Source organism: Pelophylax lessonae (genome assembly GCF_965119305.1).
Source record: "Pelophylax lessonae genome assembly, chromosome: 4".
NCBI lineage: Eukaryota > Metazoa > Chordata > Amphibia > Anura > Ranidae > Pelophylax > Pelophylax lessonae.
Genome location: NC_138771.1, coordinates 328,088,775 through 328,113,009, shown reverse-complemented (window position 1 = coordinate 328,113,009; position 24,235 = coordinate 328,088,775). Strand labels below are relative to the sequence as shown.

General features: G+C 41.5%; 1 protein-coding gene across 8 annotated transcripts in view; it reads left to right on the top strand.

The window, feature by feature from the left end:
• The window catches only part of ABLIM3 (actin binding LIM protein family member 3), a 421,965-nt gene that overhangs the window by 215,136 nt on the left and 182,594 nt on the right, over nucleotides 1-24,235 (top strand). For 7 of the 8 annotated variants that reach the window (XM_082254478.1, XM_082254476.1, XM_082254475.1 and 4 more), the window contains exon 2: nucleotides 16,759-16,902. In XM_082254478.1, the coding sequence (XP_082110604.1) occupies nucleotides 16,759-16,902 (144 nt within the window). The remainder of the gene's footprint in view (nucleotides 1-16,758; nucleotides 16,903-24,235) is intronic. The other variant, XM_082254472.1, reaches the window with a different exon arrangement.

The window sequence follows — 24,235 nt, the reverse complement described above, 5'->3', positions numbered from 1 at the left end:
TCAACCTTTTTTACTTGTGAATTTGTATGTCCCCTTTAGGGCTCATTTACATTTGCTTCAACTTTAACACATATCAAAGTGCCTACCGCTTTAACATGCCTTTTTTATGTGTTTTAATGCTTCTGTAATGCTTCAGTGATGCTTTTTTGAAGCTTTAATGAAGCTTGGCAATTCTGTGTGTGTGGATTTTCTATTTGTTTTAAAGGGGTCTAGTTGAGCCCTGGCTCAGTAGTACCCTCACTCAGCAGATCTCCAACTCATTATTACCACTGTTCAACAAGTCCCCAGCTTAGTAGTACCCTCATTCAGCAAATGCTCTGCCTACTAGTACCCACATTCAGCAGATCTTCTGCCAACTGGTACCCTCATTCAGCAGATCCTCAGCCTACTAGTACACTTACTCAGCAGATCTCCAACTCATTATTACCCCTGTTCAACAAGTCCCCAGCTTAGTAGTACCCTCATTCAGCAAATGCTCTGCCTACTAGTACCCGCATTCAGCAGATCCTCTGCCAACTGGTACCTTCATTCATCAGATCCTCAGCCTACTAGTACACTCACTCAGCAGATCTCCAACTCATTATTACCCCTGTTCAGCAAGTCCCCAGCTTAATAGTACCCTCATTCAGCAGATGGTCTGCCTACTAGTACCCACATTCAGCAGATCCTTTGCCAACTAGTACCCTCATTCAGCAGATCATCAACCTACTAGTACCCACATTCAGCAGATCCTCTGCCAACTGGTACCCTCATTCAGCAGATCCTCAGCCTACTGGTTCCCTCACTCAGCAGATCTCCAACTCATTATTACCCCTTTTCAGCAAGTCCCCAGCTTAGTAGTACCCTCATTCAGCAGATGCTCCGTCTACTAGTACCCACATTCAGCAGATCATTTGCCAACTAGTACCCTCATTCAGCAGATCCTCAGCCTACTAGTACCCACATTCAGCAGATCCTTTGCCAACTAGTACCCACATTCAACAGATCCTCAGCCTACTAGTACCCACATTCAGCAGATCCTTTGCCAACTAGTACCCACATTCAGCAGATCCTCAGCCTACTAGTACCCACATTCAGCAGATCCTCAGCCTACTAGTACCCTCATTCAGCAGATCCTCTGCCAACTGGTACCCTCATTTAACAGATCCTTAGCCTACCAGTACCCTCATTCAGCAGATTCCCTGTTCAGTATTAGCCCCCATTTCTGCTGATTCCCCACTTTGTAGTACCCCCAGCTCAGATGATCCTCCGTTCAGTAGTAACACTCAGCCTTGCTGATCTCCTACTCAGTAGTAACCCTCAGCTCTGCTGATCCTCCTCTTTCTCTGGTCCCTGCTCACCTCCTGCTCTGTTGCCTGCACGCTGCTCACCATGTGTGACATCTGCTAGTTTCTCCCCCAGCTTTCTGATCCGCTGCCGCTCAGTCCTCTCTCTCCCCCCCCCCCGCTCACCTTCTACTCTAATGTTCTCATGTTGCGTACCATGTGTGCTGTCTGCTAGTTCCTCCGCTCCAGTCCAGACTCTGCTCAGCTTCCTGCTGCTCCACACTGCACACCAGATGGATGTGATGTCTGTACCAGACACTTCTTGAATATACACACATGAACTGGAAGTGACTGGTAGTGACGTCTTTCCGGTTCACTTGTTGATTTCTTAGTGCATCCTGTGATAGCTCATGCCTACAATACCTCCAAAGCGAAGCTAACTCTGAATAAAAGCTTCAGGTGCTGTAAGTGATCTTTGTCATAGACTCCAATTGAGGCTTTAAGCACCAAGAAAGTGACATGGGGTAATATTTTTGAAGCAAAGCAAAGCAAACACAAACTGTGAACAGGACTGTAAGTTAGTCATTTTATTTTGTGAGAGGTGCTTTGATTGGCATTCAGAGTGCTTTAAAAAAGTGTGTCCAATGCCACATTATGAAGCAAGCGTAATTGAGCCCATATAGTCACTCTAGAGCTGGCTATACATGGATCGAAATTTGGCTGATCGGGAGTCGGTCGGCCGCTGGTTTTCCAGCATGCTCGTCCGACAGAAGCTGGCCAATCAGCTAGCTTCTGTCAGACCGGCCAGCGTATACACCGGCTGAATGTCGGCCGATTTTCATTGAACCAGCAGATGTCAGCCTGCATTTGGACCGTGTGTACGGAATTTAACACTCCTTAAACAATTTAACCACACCAAATTTTTAGGTTTTCCGCTTCATTATCATTCTATATTCTGTTCTCTGAGGTTGACACTTCTGCACCTTTCTCTAATGTGGTCAATGCTTGAAGTTATTCCACCTTTGGAGTTGATGATAACTATGAGAAGCCAGCAACTGAATGCATCTTGTCTAGCAACCACACAGTATTAAAGACAGAAAAGATGGAGGCTTGTTCACTGAACTGACCTAAGCAGTCAGTGAGCCACCCAAAATGTGGAACTTTAAAGGTGAGTAGTATTACTAATAATACTACTCACCTTTAAAGTCCCACATTTTGGGTGGCTCACTGACTGCTTAGTCAGTTCAGTGAACAAGCCTCCATCTTTTCTGTCTTCAATATATTGGGGATGTGGTGATGTTGTTTAGCCCTTGGTACCTCCCTGTCTATCATCCAAAACTTGTTTTTCACACAGTATTAAACTATTCGTTCTGGGTGGGATTGCCCTTGAAGCTGGGCTTTAGAGGATTGGCAGGATAAAGAAAAAAAAGACAGAAAATGTAAAGATTAGAATCAATTCTAGCTTCCATTTCTTATTGTAGGTGATTTTAAATGCAAAGAGATGCTTCAGTGGGTGGATTTAAATTGCACATGAGAGATATTTATAAAGTCATTGCAGCTGATTAAATTGCATGTCTTTTGCAATGACGGGGAAAATTGTGCAAATCAGCGTAACGCTTTTAAAGACAACACGTGCTGATTGAAGACAGCTGACCAGGAGCATGCATAATGCAAGCTGTATTCTCTCTGTCAGACGAATTCCTGCTTCTGTCTTACAGCTTCCAAATCGGAAAATTAATGGGTGTCATGGCAACGTCATTATTAGCACTTTGACACGTATTATCGTTAGCTCATTTTCAGTCTTTCAGTCTTCATAACTAGAACAAGATAAACTACATTTTAAAGCGAGTTATATTATAAGTGAGCAAATATTATCTATCTATCTATCTATCTATCTATCTATCTATCTATCTATCTATCTATCTATCTATCTATCTATCTATCTATCTATCTATCTATCTATCTGTCTGTCTGTCTGTCTGTCTGTCTGTCTGTCTGTCTGTCTGTCTGTCTGTCTGTCTGTCTGTCTGTCTGTCTGTCTATCTATCTATCTATCTGTCTATCTGTCTATCTGTCTATCTGTCTATCTGTCTATCTATCTATCTTTCTATATATTCATTTGCTGTACAATTGTTTGTTATAAGCTAGCTACTATTGTTTGTTTTATTAATTTATTTTTTGGTACAGCTGTAATCACAAACATTACCTTTAATGAAGTATGTCCTGTAAACTTTTTTTTAGAATTATACTTACCTAGGTGGTGCAGCATTGGTCCAATGCGTCATCTGTCCCCCCTCCGGCTCTAACACTGAGAACTGAGCGATCAAACACCGCTGATCACTCGGCTCTCACAGCTCCCTGAGCAGAGAGCTCTCTGATCTGACCCAAACACCCCCCCCCCCCCCCACAATCACTGGAGCACTGGCCTGTGGGGGGGGGGAAGGAGCAGCTAGCTCAGGCGCTCAGCAGGTCGCACCGGCTCTGTGATGTCAGGCGCCAGCGAGCTTTAGCCCACTGTCTGCTGAAAATGGGTCACGGGAGTGCAAAACGAACTGCACTCCTGTGATCCACTGAAGTACAGCCAAACGAGCTTTGGCTGTACTTCTCCTTTAATTAAATCTTCTCTTCAGTTATGCTGTGTCATCATCTTCACAGCACTAAACTTCTGATGCTGCAGGGGTTAAAGGCTTTGAGTCTAACATTGCAGTACATTAACGAAGGTCCCAGCGGGCACCTGTCCCTTTCTGTCCTCTTCTTCAATGCCACTGTATTGTTTTCACAGAATGCAAAATGTTCTGTGAATGGGGAAGAGAATTCTGTATTCATCCACTCCTCCATTTACAAAATGTATTACAGTCTGTGAAAACAATGCAAGCATATTTGTCAGGACCTTGTCCGCCAGGACCTTGGTCAGAGTACTGGAATGCTACTGTAGACCTGAAGCTATTCCTCTCTGCAGCACTGGAAGTTCAGTTCTGTGAAGATGACATTTCATCATTGGAGAAATTTCTACTGGAACACATTTCAATGGAACTAAACTTTTTAAAATACTTCATTTTTATTAGCCACATTAAAACAAAATCAATCCCACCTAAAATTTTCTGTTTGCGAAAAATCTCAGTTTTTACTTTTGCCTGCAAACCAATAGAAATCATTTTTGATTGCTTACTGTCTCTGTGACAGCAAAAACGAGAGAAGTGGTTGTCATCAGTACAGGAAGCAAAAAAAGGGGGTGCTGCAGACTGCGATCATGTTTCATGTTCTATCTTAAATATGGGTTTAACATAAAACATTGACATAAAGGTGGACTTGGCAAAAAAAAAAAAATGTAAAAGTCAGAAGCTGCAATTACTGTAGCTGCTGAGCAAAGAAAAAGGATACTTACAGTACCTGCTGTTTGGGGATCCAGCGCCATCCTCACGCGGGCTGGTTTCTTGCCCAGAGCCTGCCTGTTTAGTGCATAATATGAAAAGACCCACAGCCTTCCGAGACCTGGGATGTGTCCCATGAGGAGAGCTTCTGCCTAGTGGGAACGAGTACCTGCTAAACCTGCCCCAAAATAAAAAAAATTAAAAAAACCTCAATGAAAGTGGAAGGGAGAAGGAGGTGTTAAAGTGGAACTTACTTTTGCTTATATTGTGCCTTAAGCCCCGTACACACGATCAGATTATCGAACGATTTGTCGTCCGTTTTTTGTGGCATGCTAGTTTGATGTGGAAAGTGAAGAGGTTATTTTCATACGAATTTTCCCGTACGACAGAATTCTACTTCAGAAGTGATGTCATGTGTTGGATTGCTTTCTATGTGTTCTTTCTCTCTGAGCATGCCTAGTCTTGCTCTTAAGATTTTTTTCCGTCTAAAACTGTACTAATGAGATGAAAATCGGACGTCGTATTACGGACGACAAACATTTTATAGCCTGCACATCAGGATTTTGTGAGCCGAAAAGTCGGAGTTGGCTGTCGAAAGCACCATACTAACAATCCGAAAATCGACAGATCGGTCGTCGGACGAATTTTCCCTTCTGATTTTCTTATCGTGTGTACGGGCCTTAACGCTCCATTCACACCTGAGCGTATCCATTCTACTTGCTTTATACAAGCTTTTTTAAAAGCGCTTTAGAAGCTTCAGCGTTTTTTTATTACAAGCTTTTTTCAGCTTCAGGAGTTTTTGTTTAGCCAACAGAAAGTACTTGGAGGAGCAGAGGGAGAGGAAATTAGGGGTGGAGAGCTGCTGTTTGAGCGTTTTATGATGTCTATACGCTTGTAATCTGCCAAAAAAAAAGCTCATGTACTTTTTTTGAGCTTCAGGCATTTTGCTTCAGGTGACAGAACGCTCATATGTAAACATGGGCCATTGAAATGAATAGAATTTTGCTTGTTGGGCTTTAGAGCAGAGTGTTTTACAAACTGCAAATTGCTCAGGTGTGAACAGGGCCGAAGGATTTTTTCTGGAAAATGTACTTTTTTGTCTTTAATCCCTCCTGAAAAAGCACTCCTATAAATGAGTGTGCTTCGGCTCTCCTGACCCTACCGCCTCATAGCTGTATATCTGCAGTGTGAGATCTAAGGCACTGTGCCCCGTTTCTCAGTTGATTTGGAGTGAAATTTGGTGATGCCATTGCTGTGTAGCTAACTGTTTTCCTTGTCAGACGCTTTGACATGAGTAGGCAAAGTCCTGCCTCTACCAAGTTAGCTGCCTACAGAAAGATAACATGGAGAACCAGCCAGTAATAGGAAAAGATCAGCTTCAGGGAGACCCCAAGCAAGCCTAGTGCCTGCTTTTTTTTAGGCTTAGCTTGCAGAGTTTAGTTCCTCTTTAACATCTGAGTTTACACTTGGTTGGGTGGTTTATTGTGCAACATGGGCAGGTTAACACCATCTTTTAATTTCAATGACTTCTTCTGGCAGTTCCCCCATCATGGGGGGAGCAGTCAAGCCATGGACAGACAACTGCCCAAAAGCAATGGTAAGGCATCCAACACAGTGTCATCAGATCCTAATTGCACTGCATGCTTCTTCTTAAGGCAATGGCTACATGGGGGATTTAATCTGTTTCCTATTGAGAGATTTAACCACTTATGGGCAGCCACGTCATTTACAGCACTCTAAAATCAATGTGATGCTAATGAGCTGATTGTGAGCAAATACATTTCTCAGTAGTAGGGATAAGCAAATTGACTCTCAAATAAGGCACATTGACAAGACAATACATTTATGTTTTGCTTGGATATTTCTATGATGCTTAGTTTGCTATGCAGGAATCTACTCAATTGTACAATTGTCCCCTGTCAATTAACTTCTTTCTATAGCAAAGATTTTTTTTTTTTATATCAAAGAACTTTATTAAGCATTGTGCATAAACAATACAAAGTCCAGAGCATACATACCATCATAACAGATGTTCATCAGGGTTACAAACCTATTCAATTTAGAACATCTGCAACTATAGCAAAGATTTTAATTATCTTTGTAACCCCAGGCCTAACTATTTCAAACTTTGCAGAGGAAATTATCACTGCCCACAATAATCAGTAAATGCTAAATAATAAAGGGTCTAATAACCTCCTTTTTCTACAGGGAGGGAAAGTGCAAGAGCCCTCCTGATTGCAAATAAGTTGAATAGACTGCAACGGCTAACCCTTAGGCTGGGTTCACGCTGGTGCAGATCAGATGCGATGTCTGTGTAATGCAAATTCAGCGATACAGTTTGTATGGCTGAATTTGCATCACAGTTGAACCAATATGGTACAGGACCCTTTTTTGGTCCACACTGGAATTGGATCACATCGGTTTTCACGCCCATGCGATCCGATTCCTGTTCACACTGCGATCTGCAAACCAATCTGGGGGTGTCATTAAAGGAGAAGTATGGTTTTAGTTTTTTTTTTTTTAATTATACTTACCTAGGACCGATGCTGCATCTGTCCCCCGGCGCCTCTACACTGAGAACCTGAGTGATCGAACACCGCCGATCGCTCAGTTCTGACAGCTCCACGAGCAGAGACCTGGTGACTGTCAGTCAGCAGCTCTCTGCTCTTCCCCCCTCCTCGCTCATTGAAGTGCTGAGCTGTGGAGAGGCGAGGAGTGGCCGGCTCAGGCTCTCAGCGGCTTGCGGCCAGCTCAGCCTCTCAGTGGTGTCAGTCCAGGGACCTGGTGGATCCCAACTCTTTGGTCGTGATGACGTGGTGCCTGGACCAACATCTGTGACATCAGCAGAGAACGGACTTCAGCCCGCTCTCTCCTGAAAACGGGAGAACGATCAGCACTCCTGTGATCCACAGGAGAAGTAAAGCCAAACAAACTTTGGCTGTACATCTCCTTTATCTTTCTATTGACACCCGCAGCAGTTTGCAGAGTGCAGTGTGAAATGCCTGTAAATAACATGCAATGTGGGAACCCGCACAGGAATCTCACTGGTTGTTGCATCGCATATGTGTGAACCCAGGCTTATACAGCACAGCTATTGCTAAACAAAAGAACGAAAGCGAAGATTATAAGGTGCACAGGCTTTTTCATCAAATTTGTTATCAATAATCACGATTTTGTATGATTTCATGGTTACGATATGAATGAGCAAAACCTGTTCACCTTGTAAAAATAATCTTTAAATGATCTTTAAATGATACTAAACAAACACTGTTTAATTTACATTGTCCCTTCTATTCCTGTATGTGGACAATGGCACTGTTAATTATTTTAATTAAAAAAAAAATCTAAGTACATTTTCCCTAATTATAATACAGCTGTCACATGACCTAGATCTGTCCCAGCCTGTCTGCAGGGAAACAAAAGCAGGAGGAGCTTCTAGCCCTCTGCTACTGGTCACATGTTCATAATAAAAAACAATAAAAAAACAGCCTTTGGAATACAGAGTAAAAGTAAATAATAATATCAATAAACTGTTTTTTGTCATACAAATATATGTTTGAAATCAAATCTTTATTATTTTGTGGAAATAACATGGTGTGTGTGGATTTCTGCCAGTCACAGGCTGTGTCACGTCACTCCAGTCTGTGTCTTAGAATAAGAGGGAGGTGAAGCCTCCATCAATCTACATGCAATATCCCACCCCCATTGTGTTTAGCTGGTTAGTGGGCATGGAGGAGGAGAGAGGAGTGGTCTGTCATTTACCATTGTGTATACCTCCACATGTGTGACTCTATAGTCACATGGGCTGCTCAATAATAATGTGAACCCACTGCCATTTAAATTTGTGTACAGTCATCATATAAACTGTCATAGTTGTTAAAAAAAAAACAAAAAACAAAAGGGTTCATACCTCAGACACATCCCTAAACATGTTTCCACAAAGGAATATTAAAAAGGTTTCCATCCCTTCGTATGGTTGTTTTGTCATAGGCTTGCAGGAATTTGCAGGCGAGTGCTGACAGGTTGCGATAAGGAGAGGAAAGGGTGAAGGAATAACCTTCATCATCTGCTGTTATGGCCCCTAAGGGAATAGCAGGTCAGGACAACGTATCTATGGATGAAAAGCCAGGAGCGCCAGAGCAAGTCTGTGCAGTGTCTGAAAAGGTTATCTAGATATAATCCTGGTGAAAACTTTGGATGTCAACCAACGTGATCATGAGCATGAATAGGCAGCTTTCACCCAGCACATGCCCTCAGATCACAATGCTTAAATTAATACATCCAAACCTCTTAGTGAACTCCAGTTTGCTTCGCTGTCACAGCAATCTATACCCAGGAATGTGATGTTGGACCTGGAGCTATTTTTCTGGCTGATCTTTACCAGCTATCTGCTATTGTTCCATAGATTTTAGCTTCTGAAATGGACAGGTGATTATTGAAAAATTAGAGAGCTTTCCAGGTATCCAGATACAGACAGCAGTGTATTTATTACCAACATTCTCAAAGCTTTCCAGTTATTTTCATGCAATCCTATCCAAAGACATTACCAGTCTCAAGTGATATGAACCCTAACACAATGACATTTAGTTTGCTAAAGCCCTGTGTATCGTAAACAAGTGCCTTTTTGTTTAACCACTTCCAGTGCAGGCCAATTCTATCATTCTTCCCCTACATGCTAAAAAATGACTTAAAACCCCCAAACATTATATAAATTTTTAGAAGAGGCCCTGGAGAATAAAATGGTGGGTGTTGCATATATTTATGTCACACAATATTTGCGCAGCTGTTTTTCAAGTGCAGATTTATTGGAAAAAAATACACTTTATTGAATTTTATTGCACAAGAACCTAATTTAATACTCAATTGTTTGGTAAAATATAAAAAAGATGATGTTACACTGAGTAAATAGATGCCAAACATGTCATGCATTAAAAGTGCCTCTGCCCATGGAATGGTGCTAAATTACAGTACCTAAAAATCTCCATAGGCATTGGTTGAAAAGCCTTTACAAGTTACCAGTTTAGAGTTATACAGGAGGACTGGCACTAAAATTGTTGCTCTCGCTCTGACGTTCCCTGCGATACCTCACCTGTGTGGTGTGATCTCTTTTTATATATGTGCACGGGACTTAAGTGCATAGCCGCTTTTGCGTGTTAGCATGGGGGAACAGAGATACTTTAAAAAAAATAAATAATAATAATTACATTTTTCTTTTTTTTTTTTATTCAATTTTTTTTTCCATACCTTTTAATTTTTTTTTTTTAAATCAACTTTATTGCTGTTACAAGGGAGCAACAACATCCCTTGTAATAGCATGGGCCGTGACAGGTCGTCTTTATAGAGAGATCTGGGGTCTACTAGACCCCATGTGCACTGCATTGATGGTTGTATGGGAGGTGTTCTGATGGTGACCATGGAAGAGTAATTTGTGTTGGGTAATGTCGCTTGTAGTCACCACAGAAAGCCTGTGTGAGAGGGTGACAGTACAGCAGCACAGTTGGGAGACCGGGACAGAGCTTTGTCACCCTATATCAGGAAGTGCCTGCACATAGACTTTTAATGGCAGAATAACCAGGTATTATTTAAATAAAGCTGTAATTTAAAAAAAAAACTGAAAGTTACTTTTAAAAATACATTTACATGTTAACATATACAGTATCTCACAAAAGTTGGTACACCCCTCACATTTTTGTAAATATTTTATTCTATCTTTTCATGTGACAACACTGAAGAAATGACACTTTGATAAAATGTAAAGTAGCGAGTGTACAGCTTGTATAACAGAGTAAATTTGCTGTCCCCTCAAAATAACAGCCATTAATGTCTAAACTGCTGGCAACAAAAGTGAGTACACCCCTTAGGGAAAATGTCCAAATTGGCCCCAAGTGTCAATATTTTGTGTGGCCACCATTATTTCCCAGCACTGCCTTAACCCTCTTGGGCATGGAGTTCACCAGAGCTTCACAGGTTGCCACTGAAGTCCTCTTCCACTCCTCCATGACGACCTCACGGAGTTGGTGGATGTTATAGACCTTGCGCTGTTCTACCTTCCATTTTTAGGATGCCCCACAGATGCTTAATAGGGTTTAGGTCTGGAGACATGCTTGGCCAGTCTATCACCTTTACCCTCAGCTTCTTTAGCAAGGCAGTGGTCGTCTTAGAGGTGTGTTTGGAGTCATTATCATGTTGAAATACTGCCCTGCGGTCCAGTCTGTGGAGGGATGGGATCATGCTCTGCTTCAGTATGTCACAGTACATGTTGGCATTCATGGTTCCCTCAATGAACTGTAGCTCTCCAGTGCCGGCAGCACTCATGCAGCCCCAGACCACGACGCTCCCACCACCATGTTTGACTATAGGCAAGACACACTTGTCTTTGTACTCCTCACCTGGTTGCCGCCACACACGCTTTACACCATCTGAACTAAATACGTTTATCTAGGTCTCATCAGATCACAGGACATGGTTCCAGTAATCCATGTCTTGGCAATCTTCTTGTAGCCTAAGCCATCATTATGTAAAGCAACAATTCTTTTTTTCCAGATCCTCAGAGAGTTCTTTGCCATGAGGTGCCATGTTGAACTTCCAGTGACCAGTATGAGAGAGTGAGAGCGATAACACCAAATTTAACACACCTGCTCCCCATTCTCACCTGAGACCTTGTAACACTAACAAGTCACATGACATTGGGGAGGGATAATGGCTAATTGGGCCCAATTTGGACATTTTCACTTAGGCGTTTACTCACTTTTGTTGCCAGCGGTTTAGACATTAATGGCTGTGTGTTGAGTTGAGGGGACAGCAAATTGACACTGTTATACAAGCTGTACACTCACTACTTTACATTGTAGCAAAGTGTCATTTCTTCAGTGTTGTCACATGAAAAGATATAATAAAATATTTACGAAAATGTGAGGAGTGTACTCACTTTTGTGAGCTACTGTATATCCTAAACTATTTTAGTCCTGGTTCACACTTCTGTGATGCGGGAACCCTGCAAATATGCAGCGTGTTCCCGCATCGCATCCGCACCCCTGGCAGTTCACACTGCCATATGCGATATGCAGGGGGTGTCAATTAAAAGTTAACGACACCCCCAGTTGAGATCGCATATCGCTGTGCGATCTGCGAGTTCGCACAGAATCGGATTGCACTAGTGTGAACCACCATGCAATCCGATTCTACTGCGGATAAAAAAAAGGGTCATGTGCGAGTTTAGTGCAATTACAGTGCGAATTCAGCCATACAAACTGTATGGCTGAAATTTGCACCGCACAGAGATTGCATGTAATTTTAGGAGCAGTGCGCCCCCGAATTACATGCGATCTCTGTGATCGCACTAATGTGAACCGGCTCTTAGTGATAACTGTTTAAGAATTGATTCAACTCACTTTTGGGAGATTTTCTCTCACATCCTATCTTTGGAAAATATTCATATGTACTGTTTTTGTTTTCTCAGTACCTGGTTGCCGCCAGAGCAAAAATACAAGGTTGATCTTCCAATTTAGACTCCCATGACAAATGTCTAAAAGGGGATATCACATTAGAAAGATATTCTCTCACTCCATGTTGAATCTAGAGGGCAGAAAGTGAAGAGAAATCTCCCCTGAGACACAGATGGCAAAAAAAAAAAAAAAGAAAAAAAGAAAATCTTAGCTTTAGTTTAAACTACTACATATCCTAATTAATAATTATATAAATAAATACAATATACATAAAACAAACACTTATTATATATACAATATACATAAAACTATACATTCCCTTTATTGTCCATTAATATTAGATCAACTTTTCGGTCGCGGCAGTGTGAGCTGAGCCTTAACTGTAGAACCCACAGACCAATACAAAAGCTTAAGAAGCAGCAGGTGGCAGGACCAAGCCATTTTTTTAAAATGGGAAACGCCAAGATTAGTACATACTTTTAACTGCCTAAAATTCTCGAGCTACTGACTATTTTGTGGTTTTAACTGTTTATATGAGCCGTAAGTAATGTTACATCACCACATTAGAAAAAGTAATTACATTGTCAAATTAGAGTATTGTGCTGTGTATAGACAAACATAGGCTTCTTATTGTGCTTTGTATATTGAATTTTAGGCTCTTTATGGTGCTGTGAAGATTGGAACACGTGTTCTCTATTGTGCAGTGTAGATCAGATTATAAGCTTTGCATTGTGCTGTATGTTTTTGAACATGAGCTCATTATTGTGCTGTGTATTTTGGAACAAGAACTTGACATTGTGGTGTATATTATGTAATCTAATACAATTGTTAATATTAGACATTTCATCTAGAAGGTTGCAGCAATTCTAGAGACAATGAGCACTGAATAGGTTTTTCAAAGGAGACTTTCAGGAGACAAAGTGTAACGAAAGACAGTTGGTTAAGGCACCATTCACACTACCGCGGCACGACTTGTGCAGGACTTAGGGGGAGACCTGTGAAGTCGCGTGCAGCGTGACTTCAGCGCGACTTGCACGGACTTCACATAATGGAAGTCAATGCCAGTCGCCTCCAGGTCACCCCGAAGTAGTACAGGACCCTTTTTCCAAGTCGGAGCGACTTGTGTCGCTCCTATTAGAACGGCTCCTGTACTACATTATGGGAGCGTGAGGACCGCGACTTGTCAGGCTGACAAGTCACGGTCCAAGTCGCGGTAGTGTGAATGGGGTCTCACTTGACCTAAGGAACAGAAAGATGTTACTTTTATTTTTTTTTTACAAAAGATTTTATTGGAAAGACAAAGCCAAACAGCACAAACATAAATAACACATAATAAAGAAATTGAATAAAATTTAGTTGTACAGCTCACATGACAGAGAATCCACATAGAAATATTCATATAAAAATGACATCACATAACTATCAAAGAAGCTCGAGTTCTGTCAGTAACTAGGACTGTAGAAAAATACATAGTTCTAAATCGAAAGGTAATTATGCAATAGAGACACATTTGTCTCAGCTATCCCATTTACCTCTAAAAATATGCATTGTATCATTCAACGAGTGTTGGATATATTCTGAAAGTCTAAGCATCTCCATTCTAGAAATAACCTGTGACCACAAAACCGTGGGGGATCTCCAATTAAAGGAAATCATCCATTGGATGGCACTGAACAAAGTACGTATCAGCCTAGTGATAAGGAGTGGGACATCGGGGATTGATGAGAAAAGTAAGCACATTTGAGGAGTAATAAGAGCATTCCTATCAGCCACTTGCAAAATTTTAGCAGAAGTGAGGTTTCACAACCCATGCAGATGACCACAGCTCCAAAATATGTGCAACAACGTACCCTCCTCTGAACATCTCCGGAAACATCTGGATGTGGTGGTAGGGTAAAATGAGTGAATTAATGAAGGGGTCATATACCAACTTATGTATAGCTTAAGTGGAGTTTCTCTGCTGGAGGTGGAGCAAGTACATTTACGAAGATTGTGCACCATTTTACACCACTCAATCACAGATATAGAGCATCCTAAATCTTCTTCCCACTTGACCATATACCGTATTTTCCGGCGTATAAGACGACTGGGCGTATAAGACGACCCCCTAATTTTCAAGTTAAAACATAGGTTTTGGGCTATACTCACCGTATAAGACTACCCCCCTTCCGAAGCAAAGCAACACCATTGAAAAACATCAGATTTCTCATAGCTCTCCAAGGTACCCCAAGTACTGTAATACATGTAATCTCTCATAATATCTCCAAGGTACCCTAAGTATAAGTATTACCAGTAGATGTAATCTCAAGATGCTGGCTGTGTGGGAATCCTGTACCTGTATACCGTATGTACCGTAGCTTCGGCTACATACAGTGTACCGTGCTGAGCCAATCACAGTGAGCAATGTATTATATTATTGAATGCAAAGCGTGCTCGGATTTGCTGAGTCAGAGAGGTGGGCTGATGTTACTCCGCCAATCCGAGCAGGCTTTGCATTCAATAATAGAATACATCGCTCTCCCTGATTGGCTCAGCACGGTACACTGTATGTAGCCGAAGCTAGGGTACATACGGTATACAGGTACAGGATTCCCACACAGCCAGCCTCTTGAGAGATTACATCTATCAGTAATACTTATGCTTAGGTTACCTTGGAGATATTATACTCGGCGTATAAGACGACCCCCCATTTTTGGGGGATTTTTTTGAGGTTCAAAAGTAGTCTTATACGCCAGAAAACACAGTACTTGTGTTTGTCTGGGAGAGAGATTTCATTGAGATGACAATACATCATTGAAATCAAACCCTTCCCACATGGGGAAGAATAACAGACAACCTCAAAGGGCGTAAAGGAGGGGGGGGGGGTGTAGATTAAGGGAGACATAATTCTGGAAGATGTTACTTTTATTAACAATTCAGAACATAGCATTCATGTGCATTACATGAGCTGGAAAAAAAAAATAGCTAAAACTTAAAACCTAAATTTGAACTTGCTTTAGTACCATGATTGGCCATGCCGTTTTTTTTTTTTGTTCTGCCAGCAGGCACTACACATATGAGGTGGATGGAGGAATCTGACCCACGGGGACAGGGGGATAGCGGCACCTACTCTGGTCAGAATACACTGATCAGTGGATGCAGATGATTAGCTGCAACTGCTGATTGGTGGAAACATTTTCAACATGTCCGTTGTTGAAGTTGATTAAACAATTGGCTTTTGTGGAACAGGGGAGCCCACACACTGATTGGAATTCTGCCGGTCCAGCAAGGACCAGCTTAAAGCCCTGTACACCTGATCAAAATATCATACAAAAAATACCGGTTTGGAAGCGTTCACAATATACTATGATCGTTATTAGTACACAGCTTTCTTTAACACTATTTGTCTGAAAATTTTCTGAAGGGATAAACACAAACATTTTTCTAGTAAGATACCAGATCGTACGATTTTTGTTTGATCAGTACAGTTTTCATCCGAAAATACAATACAAATACATTAGATCACTTCCAAATTTTTATTCTGTCATACGAGACTTTACATACTTTAGTAACCTATTGGTTTTCAATATGAGACTAACATACAAAAAAAAACAGACAATCATTCGTCCGATAATCTCATTGTGTGTACCAGGCTTTGAGATAATAGACATGCTTGCTAGGATAGATTTTTTTTTTTATTATAATTTATTTTATTTTAAAAGTTTCTCAAATACATACCACAGTCTTACAAATCAAATGTGAAGCAATTGTATTTTTTTTTTTATTATAATTTATTTTTTTTTCAAAAATTTCTCAAATACAATACCACAGTCTTGCAAATCAAATGTGAAGCAATTGTATAGTAGATATTTTTAACTTTTTTAATTTTAATTTAATCATTAACATGTTGTACAAGGTGGTCTTCAAAAAGTTCCTGCACTTTTTTTAACTCTATTTATTAAGAATTTAAACAACAAATCACATCACTTTTCTACATAGTCACCTTCTTTTGCGATGTATTTTTCCCAGCGTTGTACCAACTTTTTAATAACATCAGCAAAAAATGTTTGTAGCCACTGATGCTTGGCTGCTTTTACATCATCATCACATGAAAATCTTCTTCCCCTTAAAGTTTCTTTGAGTGGTCCAAAAAGGTGGAAATCAGATGGCGCTAAGCCCAGACTATCAGCTGGGTGTTCCAAAGCCTTCCAATCATAAATGACTCTACAAGAGAGAACTTTATCCCCATAACGAGCAGGGCCCTCTGATTCCTGCTGTATTGAATTATATTGTAACTGTACTGTCTGCCCTCGTGTTGTAAAGCGCTGAGCAAACAGTTGGCGCTATATAAATCCTGTATAATAATAATAATAATACTGAGCACACATGCAGAGGGCAATTTGTGCTCTCGGCACACCTTTTTCCTATAAAAAGCATGACAGAATGCTGTTCCTTTTTTGGTGCAATTTATATGTTTTGCAGCCATCTTCACCACAGCATGATAACTCTTATACCAAACTGCAAGGTCAGCTGGCATGCCTGACTAATCACATGACACTCTCAGGCACAACCAAAAACGACTCCCACCCTCACCGTTTCCAACTGAAATATAAAAGTGTGGAAAGTTTTTGAAGACCCTCCCCATACTTTTTTACAACTCTTTAATAATCCCATAATAATCTTTTTTTTTGTTTCCAGCAGTGCCCTACCAACAACACAACTCGTATAGTTCATCGGGAAATGCGGGTCCCATCCAGTGCTATCGATGTGGAGAGACGTGTAAAGGAGAAGTAGTGAGGGTGCAAACCAACCACTTCCACATCCGCTGCTTTACTTGTCAAGGTACCACTCACCCATATATTTGTGTGTCCATTTCTAACATATTGTCGAAGATGCATTGGGTTTTGTATATTTTTATTTTTAATTCACTTAAGCCCCGTACACACGCGTCGAAAATTGGCAGGGAATTTTCGGCCAACGTCCGATCTGCCGATTTTCGGCTTGTTAGTATGATGCTTCCGACAACCAACTCCGACTTTTCGGCCGAAAAAAATCTGGTATGCAGACTATAACATTTTTGTTGGCCGTCAAAATAACGGCCGATTTTCGTGCAGTCAGTACAGATTTAGACAGGGAAAAATCTGATGAGCAAGTCTGGGCATGCTCAGTGAAGAAAAAACACAAAGAAAACAAACCAACACATGACATCACTTCTGAAGTAGAATTTTGTTGGCCGAGAAAATTTGTGTGCAGTCTAGGCACATTCCAACCAACAAAACAACTTGGACAAAAGTCGGACGATCGCTCGGCCGATAATCATTGCGTGTGTACGAGGCTTTACTTAGGCAGGGGCATTTTAAAAACAGTTGTATGGCCACTCTGCAAAAGAATGAAAGTTGTTTAGGGAAAATAAGCCTGGTCATTTGACCTGCCAAAAACGAAGGGCTTCATCTCCTCTGTTCATTAAAGCTGTGCTAAGCAAAGAGAAATGGGTGAGGCATCACAAGCTCCACACCATGGGCTGCATTTAGGGATTGGCCATAGAATGTAGGCCATGGTGGGGACTTACGATGTGGAGTATAATGGCTCAATATAAATGGACCTTTAAATGTTGTCCTCAAACCTGTAGCCTCCAAAGTGAGTGGTGTGGGGGTTTAATACCACTTTAACTCGTTTAGGCCTAGAAATGTTTTTTTTCTACTTCTGGTGTATCAATGGCACCTGTAGAAACTGCTCTCTGTGAGCTATATTAGAGTACAGAGATTTACCCAAACTTTATTGATTCAGAAGGAATGGAGATAGCCTCCATTAATTAGAAAAGAACTAGTCATTATTCCTTCCAAACATTAATTGCCAGTAAAAATACTTACGGTTGTCAATACAGAAGGTAAAACATGCATGTTACAGTGTGTTCCCGCAATGCACCTGCTCTATGGGGTTGATTTGCTAAATGCAAAAAGGGCTGTGCACTTTGCAAGTGCAGTTAACTACTTGCCATCCGCGCTACAGCCTATATACGGCTGCAGAGCGGACTTGAATTTTCGGGAGGCCGTCTTTATACGGCCTCCCAGAAACAGTCTCCCCACGCGCTCCCGCGAGCGCGCATCGGGGAAAATCTGTGTCGGCCGTGTCCCTTGGACACAGCAGATCACAGATCGTGGTGAATGGCCAATCACAGCGGCCATTCACCACGTGATCGGACCGTCCAATGAGAGATGATCTCATATGTAAACATATGAGATCATCTCTCATCGCCAGCGCGCCTTCCTCACACGGAGCCTGCAGTGTGAGGAAGGAGGGAGAGCTGCACAGCGCCAGGGACACAGAACAAATGTAATCAGGGCACCGATCACCAGTGCCCTGATTACTAGAGGTAAAAAAAACATACACACAGTGCCCACAGTGCCCGCCATCAGTGCCCCCCATCAATGCCCACAATCAGTGCCCTTAGTGCTGTCAGTCAGTGCCCATCAGTGCCTGCTCATCTAGGCACTGATGAGCACTGACTGGCAGCACTATGGGCACTGAGTGTGGGCACTGATGGTGCCGCCCATCAGTGCTCATCAGTGCCAACCGCCAGTGTCCATCAGTGCCATCCGCCAGTGCCCATCAGTGCCGCCTATCAGTGCCCATCAGTGCCACCCGTCAGTGCCGCCTCTCAGTGCCACCTCTCAGTGCCACCTCTCAGTGCCCAGCAGTGCCGCCTATCAGTGCTCATCAGTGCCGCCTATCAGTGCCGCCTATCAGTGCTCATCAGTGCGGCATATTAGTACCTCCTCATCAGTGCCCATAAGTGCCACCTCATCAGTGCCCATAAGTGCCACCTCATCAATGCCCATCAGTGCAGCCTATCAGTGCCCATCAGTGCCGCCTCATCAACGCACATCAGTGAAGGAGAAAAATTTATTTTCAAAATTTACTCGCAGAAAATAAGAAAAACTTTTTTTTTTTTTCAAAATTTTCTGTCTTTTTCTTTTTTTTTGTAAAAAATAAAAAACCCAGAGATGAATAAATACCACCAAAAGAAAGCTCTATTTGTGTGAAAAAAATGATAAAAATTTCATATGGGTACAGTGTAGCATGACCGCGCAATTGTCAGTCAAAGTGTGACAGCGCTGAAAGCTAAAAATTGGTCTGGATGGGAAGGGGGTTTAAGTGCACAGTAGGCAAGTGGTTAAACTCTGCCAGTGCAATTGCTAAAGACCTTAGTAAATGAGTAGAAATTCTGCTGACTTCCATCATTCATTCATGTGCATGCAAAAACTCTTTTTTTTTTTTTCCTCCCTCACCTGCAGACTGTCATTCAAGTGGATTCAAATGGACTCTTTAAAAAATGCTGTGCGACATTTCTAAGATGTATCCTCGTGGGGACAAATCCTTTATTATAGACAAATGGCAGTGCATTTTTTTTACATGTCAGTAATTGAAACTACCAGGACTTATTCACACTTTACCCAACTGATACATGCATTAACACACGTGTGTTAATGTGCATTTCTTTGCACTTCAACCTGCCTTGCATTAAGGCAGCTCACTTCTTATGAATAGAATGCCAAAGAACCAAAAAGGGATGCAAAGGACCTCAGGGCTGCGGTCCTTTGCATCCCTTTTTGGTTCTTTGGCATCAGAGATGTATAGTAACTAAGTAAAACTACTTCACTACTGTACTTAAGTACCGAAAGGCGGTATCTGTACTTTCCTGGAGTATAATTTTTTTCTCCTACTTCCACTTTTACTTCACTACATTTTTTCAATGATTTCAATACTTCTACTCCGATTTTTTTTTTTTTTGTGCTGCATAGTTACTCGTTACAATTATAAAAATTACCACTGCCAGAACAGTAGATGGCAGGTTTCATGAAGCTCAAAACATGTGTATTATCAGCGCATACGAAAATAAATGCTGCTGTATGTATAAATAAAAGCTGCATTTGAAATAATAAAAAACAATATGATGTTCAAACTTTTGACTTCTTTCTTTAATAACTACATAACACAGTACTTGTACTTTTACTTTCAGTACTTGAGTAGCAATTTTTTCTCAAAACTACTGGTACTTTTACTTTCAGTACTTGAGTAGCAAAATTTTTTAAAAAACTACTTGCAATACTTAAGTACAAAAAATGTTGAATACTTTAGTATTTCTACTCAAGTCACTTTTTGATCGAGCACTTCCACTTCTACTCAAGTCACTTTTTGATCGAGCACTTGTACTTTTACTCAAGTCACTTTTTGATCGAGCACTTCCACTTCTACTCAAGTCACTTTTTGATCGAGCACTTCCACTTCTACTCAAGTCACTTTTTGATCGAGCACTTGTACTTTTACTCAAGTATGGGTTTTGAGTACTTTATACAACTCTGTTTGGCATTCCATTCATAAAAAGTGAGCTGTCTTAATGCAAGGCAGGTTGATGTGCAAAGAAATGCACATTAACACACGTGTGTTAATGCATGTTTTAGTTGGTTAACGTGTGAATCAGCCCTGGTAGTTTTGATTACTGACAGATAAAAAAAAATGCACTGTTATTTTTCTATAATAAAGAATTTGTTCACACCAGCATACATCATTAACTTGCCTCTTAGAAATGTCATACAGCATTTTTTAACGAGTCCATTTGAATCCAGTTGAATGACAGTCTGCGGTGAACACAATCTAAATGCAGCATGCAGAATTTCTCCAGTGCCCTCCGACATAGTGCACTGGTATGAACGATGAATTTTCTCTTGTCCGAAAATGTTACCTTACCTGGACAATGCAAGGAGATAAATGACACCTCATGTAATGTGAATGAGCCCTGGTTGCATCTAGTGAGCTCTGTTGTTAGTACTATAGTTTAATTTCCTAGAATTCCCATCAAAGCATGCAAACAGATGTCGGCCTGGAGGGAGGATAAGAAAACTGTCAGCCACAGCGTAGCCTTGAAATGACACCAATATTAGTGCTGTGAAGATGGCTGCAGCCCAGCCATGTGCCATATGAACTGAACGTTTATAGAGTCATAAATTTAACCTACACATCATCTTTTTGGCAGCTTCAGTTCTCTCCTGTTTTTGCTATGAATGTGACTAAATAAGCAGTGTACCGATGACTGCCAAATTTCAATAGGAAAGGATAACATTAAGAGAAGGCATGAGCATGTCCAAAATATGTTACCTCTGTCCACAATAAATTATAATATAAAAATAAAATGTATATATTCATTATTTTTTAATGAATTTACTATGATACGAGTATTAAATGACTACAGCGTTTTTCCTTGGCTATTTTTAAGCTGTATCGCCATTCTGAGTTTACCTTCCATTTAGCTTATTAGATTATATACTGCACATTAGTGTTGCAGACTCAGTTCTGTTGTTATTTTGTTTTCCCCATTCATACTTCCTAGTAACAGCTTGTCGGCTATGTCATGTATGGATGAATTTCCCTTTGGTAGGATTAGGGTAATAGCATTAGAGTTAAGTTGAAGAAGCAGAGGACAGGATAAAGAGACTGGATAAAAGAAAATAGAAAATTAAAGCTAATATAATAGATGGGAAAGATAGTGAAAACAGGAGATAAATAGACTAGGAAGAAGGGATAAAGGATGAAACCTTGTGGAATGGGTAAGAGTGACAATGTGGATGGACTATAAGAGATGTATGAGTCATTTTTATTTATTCTTAAAGTGTAGGCTACCCCAGCATTTCATATTCCTGATATGTGTCTGCTGTACCATGTACTTGTATTAAAAAGTATCCGGTTCTCTTTGTATTGCTTCCTTTGTGTGAAATAACTGGATGATCCTGCCAGTCCAACTGCTTAGCTATTTTAAACTGACCACGCTAGGCATAAGAGCACATCCTTCCCATTGTGCTTAATTTCTTCTTTTACCTTCTACTCGGATACTTGGAAGCACAGCTTGCCTGCACTCCAATGGTCAGACTTGTGCTGGCACAACCCACTGCACAGCCCTTCACTGGGAAGATTTTTGTACTGCTCTTTCTTTGTCTCCTGCTGATACCACCACTGCGGTCTTCTCAACTAGCTCTCAAAGCCCCTTATGCAGGGAAGAACCAAGATGTGAGTAAAAAAAATAGGTGCATAGATAAATATATATATATATATATATATATATATATATATATATATATATATATATATATATATATATATATATATATATATACAGTGGGTACGGAAAGTATTCAGACCCCCTTAAATTTTTCACTCTTTGTTATATTGCAGCCATTTGCTAAAATCATTTAGGTTCATTCTTCTTCCTCATGAATGTACACATAGCACCCCATACTCACAGAAAAACACAGAATTGTTGACATTGTTGCAGATTTATTAAAAAAGAAAAACTGAAATATCACATGGTCCTAAGTATTCAGACCCTTTGCTGTGACACTCATATATTTAACTCAGGTGCTTTCCATTTCTTCTGATCATCCTTGAGATGGTTCTACACCTTCATTTGAGTCCAGCTGTGTTTGATTATACTGATTGGACTTGATTAGGAAAGCCACACACCTGTCTATATAAGACCTTCCAGATCACAATGCATGTCAGAGCAAATGAGAATCATGAGGTCAAAGGAACTGCCTGAAGGGCTCAGAGACAGAATTGTGGCAAGGCACAGATCTGGCCAAGGTTACAAAAAGATTTCTGCTGCACTTAAGGTTCCTAACAGCACAGTGGCCTCCATAATCCTCAAATGGAAGATGTTTGGGATGACCAGAACCCTTCCTAGAGCTGGCCGTCCGGCCAAACTGAGCTATCGGGGGAGAAGAGCCTTGGTGAGAGAGGTAAAGAAGAACCCAAAGATCACTGTGGCTGAGCTCCAGAGATGCAGTCAGGAGATGGGAGAAAGTTGTAGAAAGTCAACCATCACTGCAGCCCTCCACCAGTCGGGGCTTTATGGCAGAGTGGCCCGACGGAAGCCTCTCCTCAGTGTAAGACACATGAAAGTCCGCATGGAGTTTGCTAAAAAACACCTGAAGGACTCCAAGATGGTGAGAAATAAGATTCTCTGGTCTGATGAGACCAAAATAGAAATTTTTGGCCTTAATTCTAAGCGGTATGTGTGGAGAAAACCAGGCACTGCTCATCACCTGTCCAATACAGTCCCAACAGTGAAGCATGGTGGTGGCAGCATCATGCTGTGGGGGTGTTTTTCAGCTGCAGGGACAGGACGACTGGTTGCAATCGAGGGAAAGATGAATGCGGCCAAGTACAGGGATATCCTGGACAAAAACCTTCTCCAGAGTGCTCTGGACCTCAGACTGGGCCGAAGGTTTACCTTCCAACAAGACAATGACCCTAAGCACACAGCTAAAATAACGAAGGAGTGGCTTCATAACAACTCTGTGACTGTTCTTGAATGGCCCAGCCAGAGCCCTGACTTAAACCCAATTGAGCATCTCTGGAGAGACCTAAAAATGGCTGTCCACCAACGTTTACCATCCAACCTGACAGAACTGGAGAGGATCTGCAAGGAGGAATGGCAGAGGATCCCCAAATCCAGGTGTGAAAGACTTGTTGCATCTGAAACCGAAGCCACCAGACCAGAGACTCCCTGGTCCGCTCGCTCAACCGGATCCGATTGTCCAGAGAATAGGGATTCCGATTCCATTTGAAAAGAATCTCCTTTTGGAGAATTCGGGCATGAGACTGGGCATACGGTACTGCCTCTAAGAAGGCCACCATCAGTCCCAGGATCCTCATGCAAGTCCGAAGGGAAGACCAGTTGACGGACAGTAACATCCGAATTGTTCACTGAATCTTCCGGCTCCTGGTGGGAACTAGGAATGATCTTTGGGAAAAGTGAAGAAAACGTTCTGCTCAAGGAACGGGAACTACCGCTCCCTGTTGCATCAAGTCCATTACTGCCCCTCGCAAAGCTTTTAAGCGATTCGGGGATAGTGGAATGTTGCACCGGTAGAAGTGATCGAAACGTTCTGCTCAAGGAACGGGAACTACCGCTCCCGTTCCTAGTTCCTAGTTCATTCCTAGTTCCCACCAGGAGCCGGAAGATTCAGTGAACAATTCGGATGTTACTGTCCGTCAACTGGTCTTCCCTTCGGACTTGCATGAGGATCCTAGGACTGATGGTGGCCTTCTTAGAGGCAGTACCGTATGCCCAGTCTCATGCCCGAATTCTCCAAAAGGAGATTCTTTTCAAATGGAATCG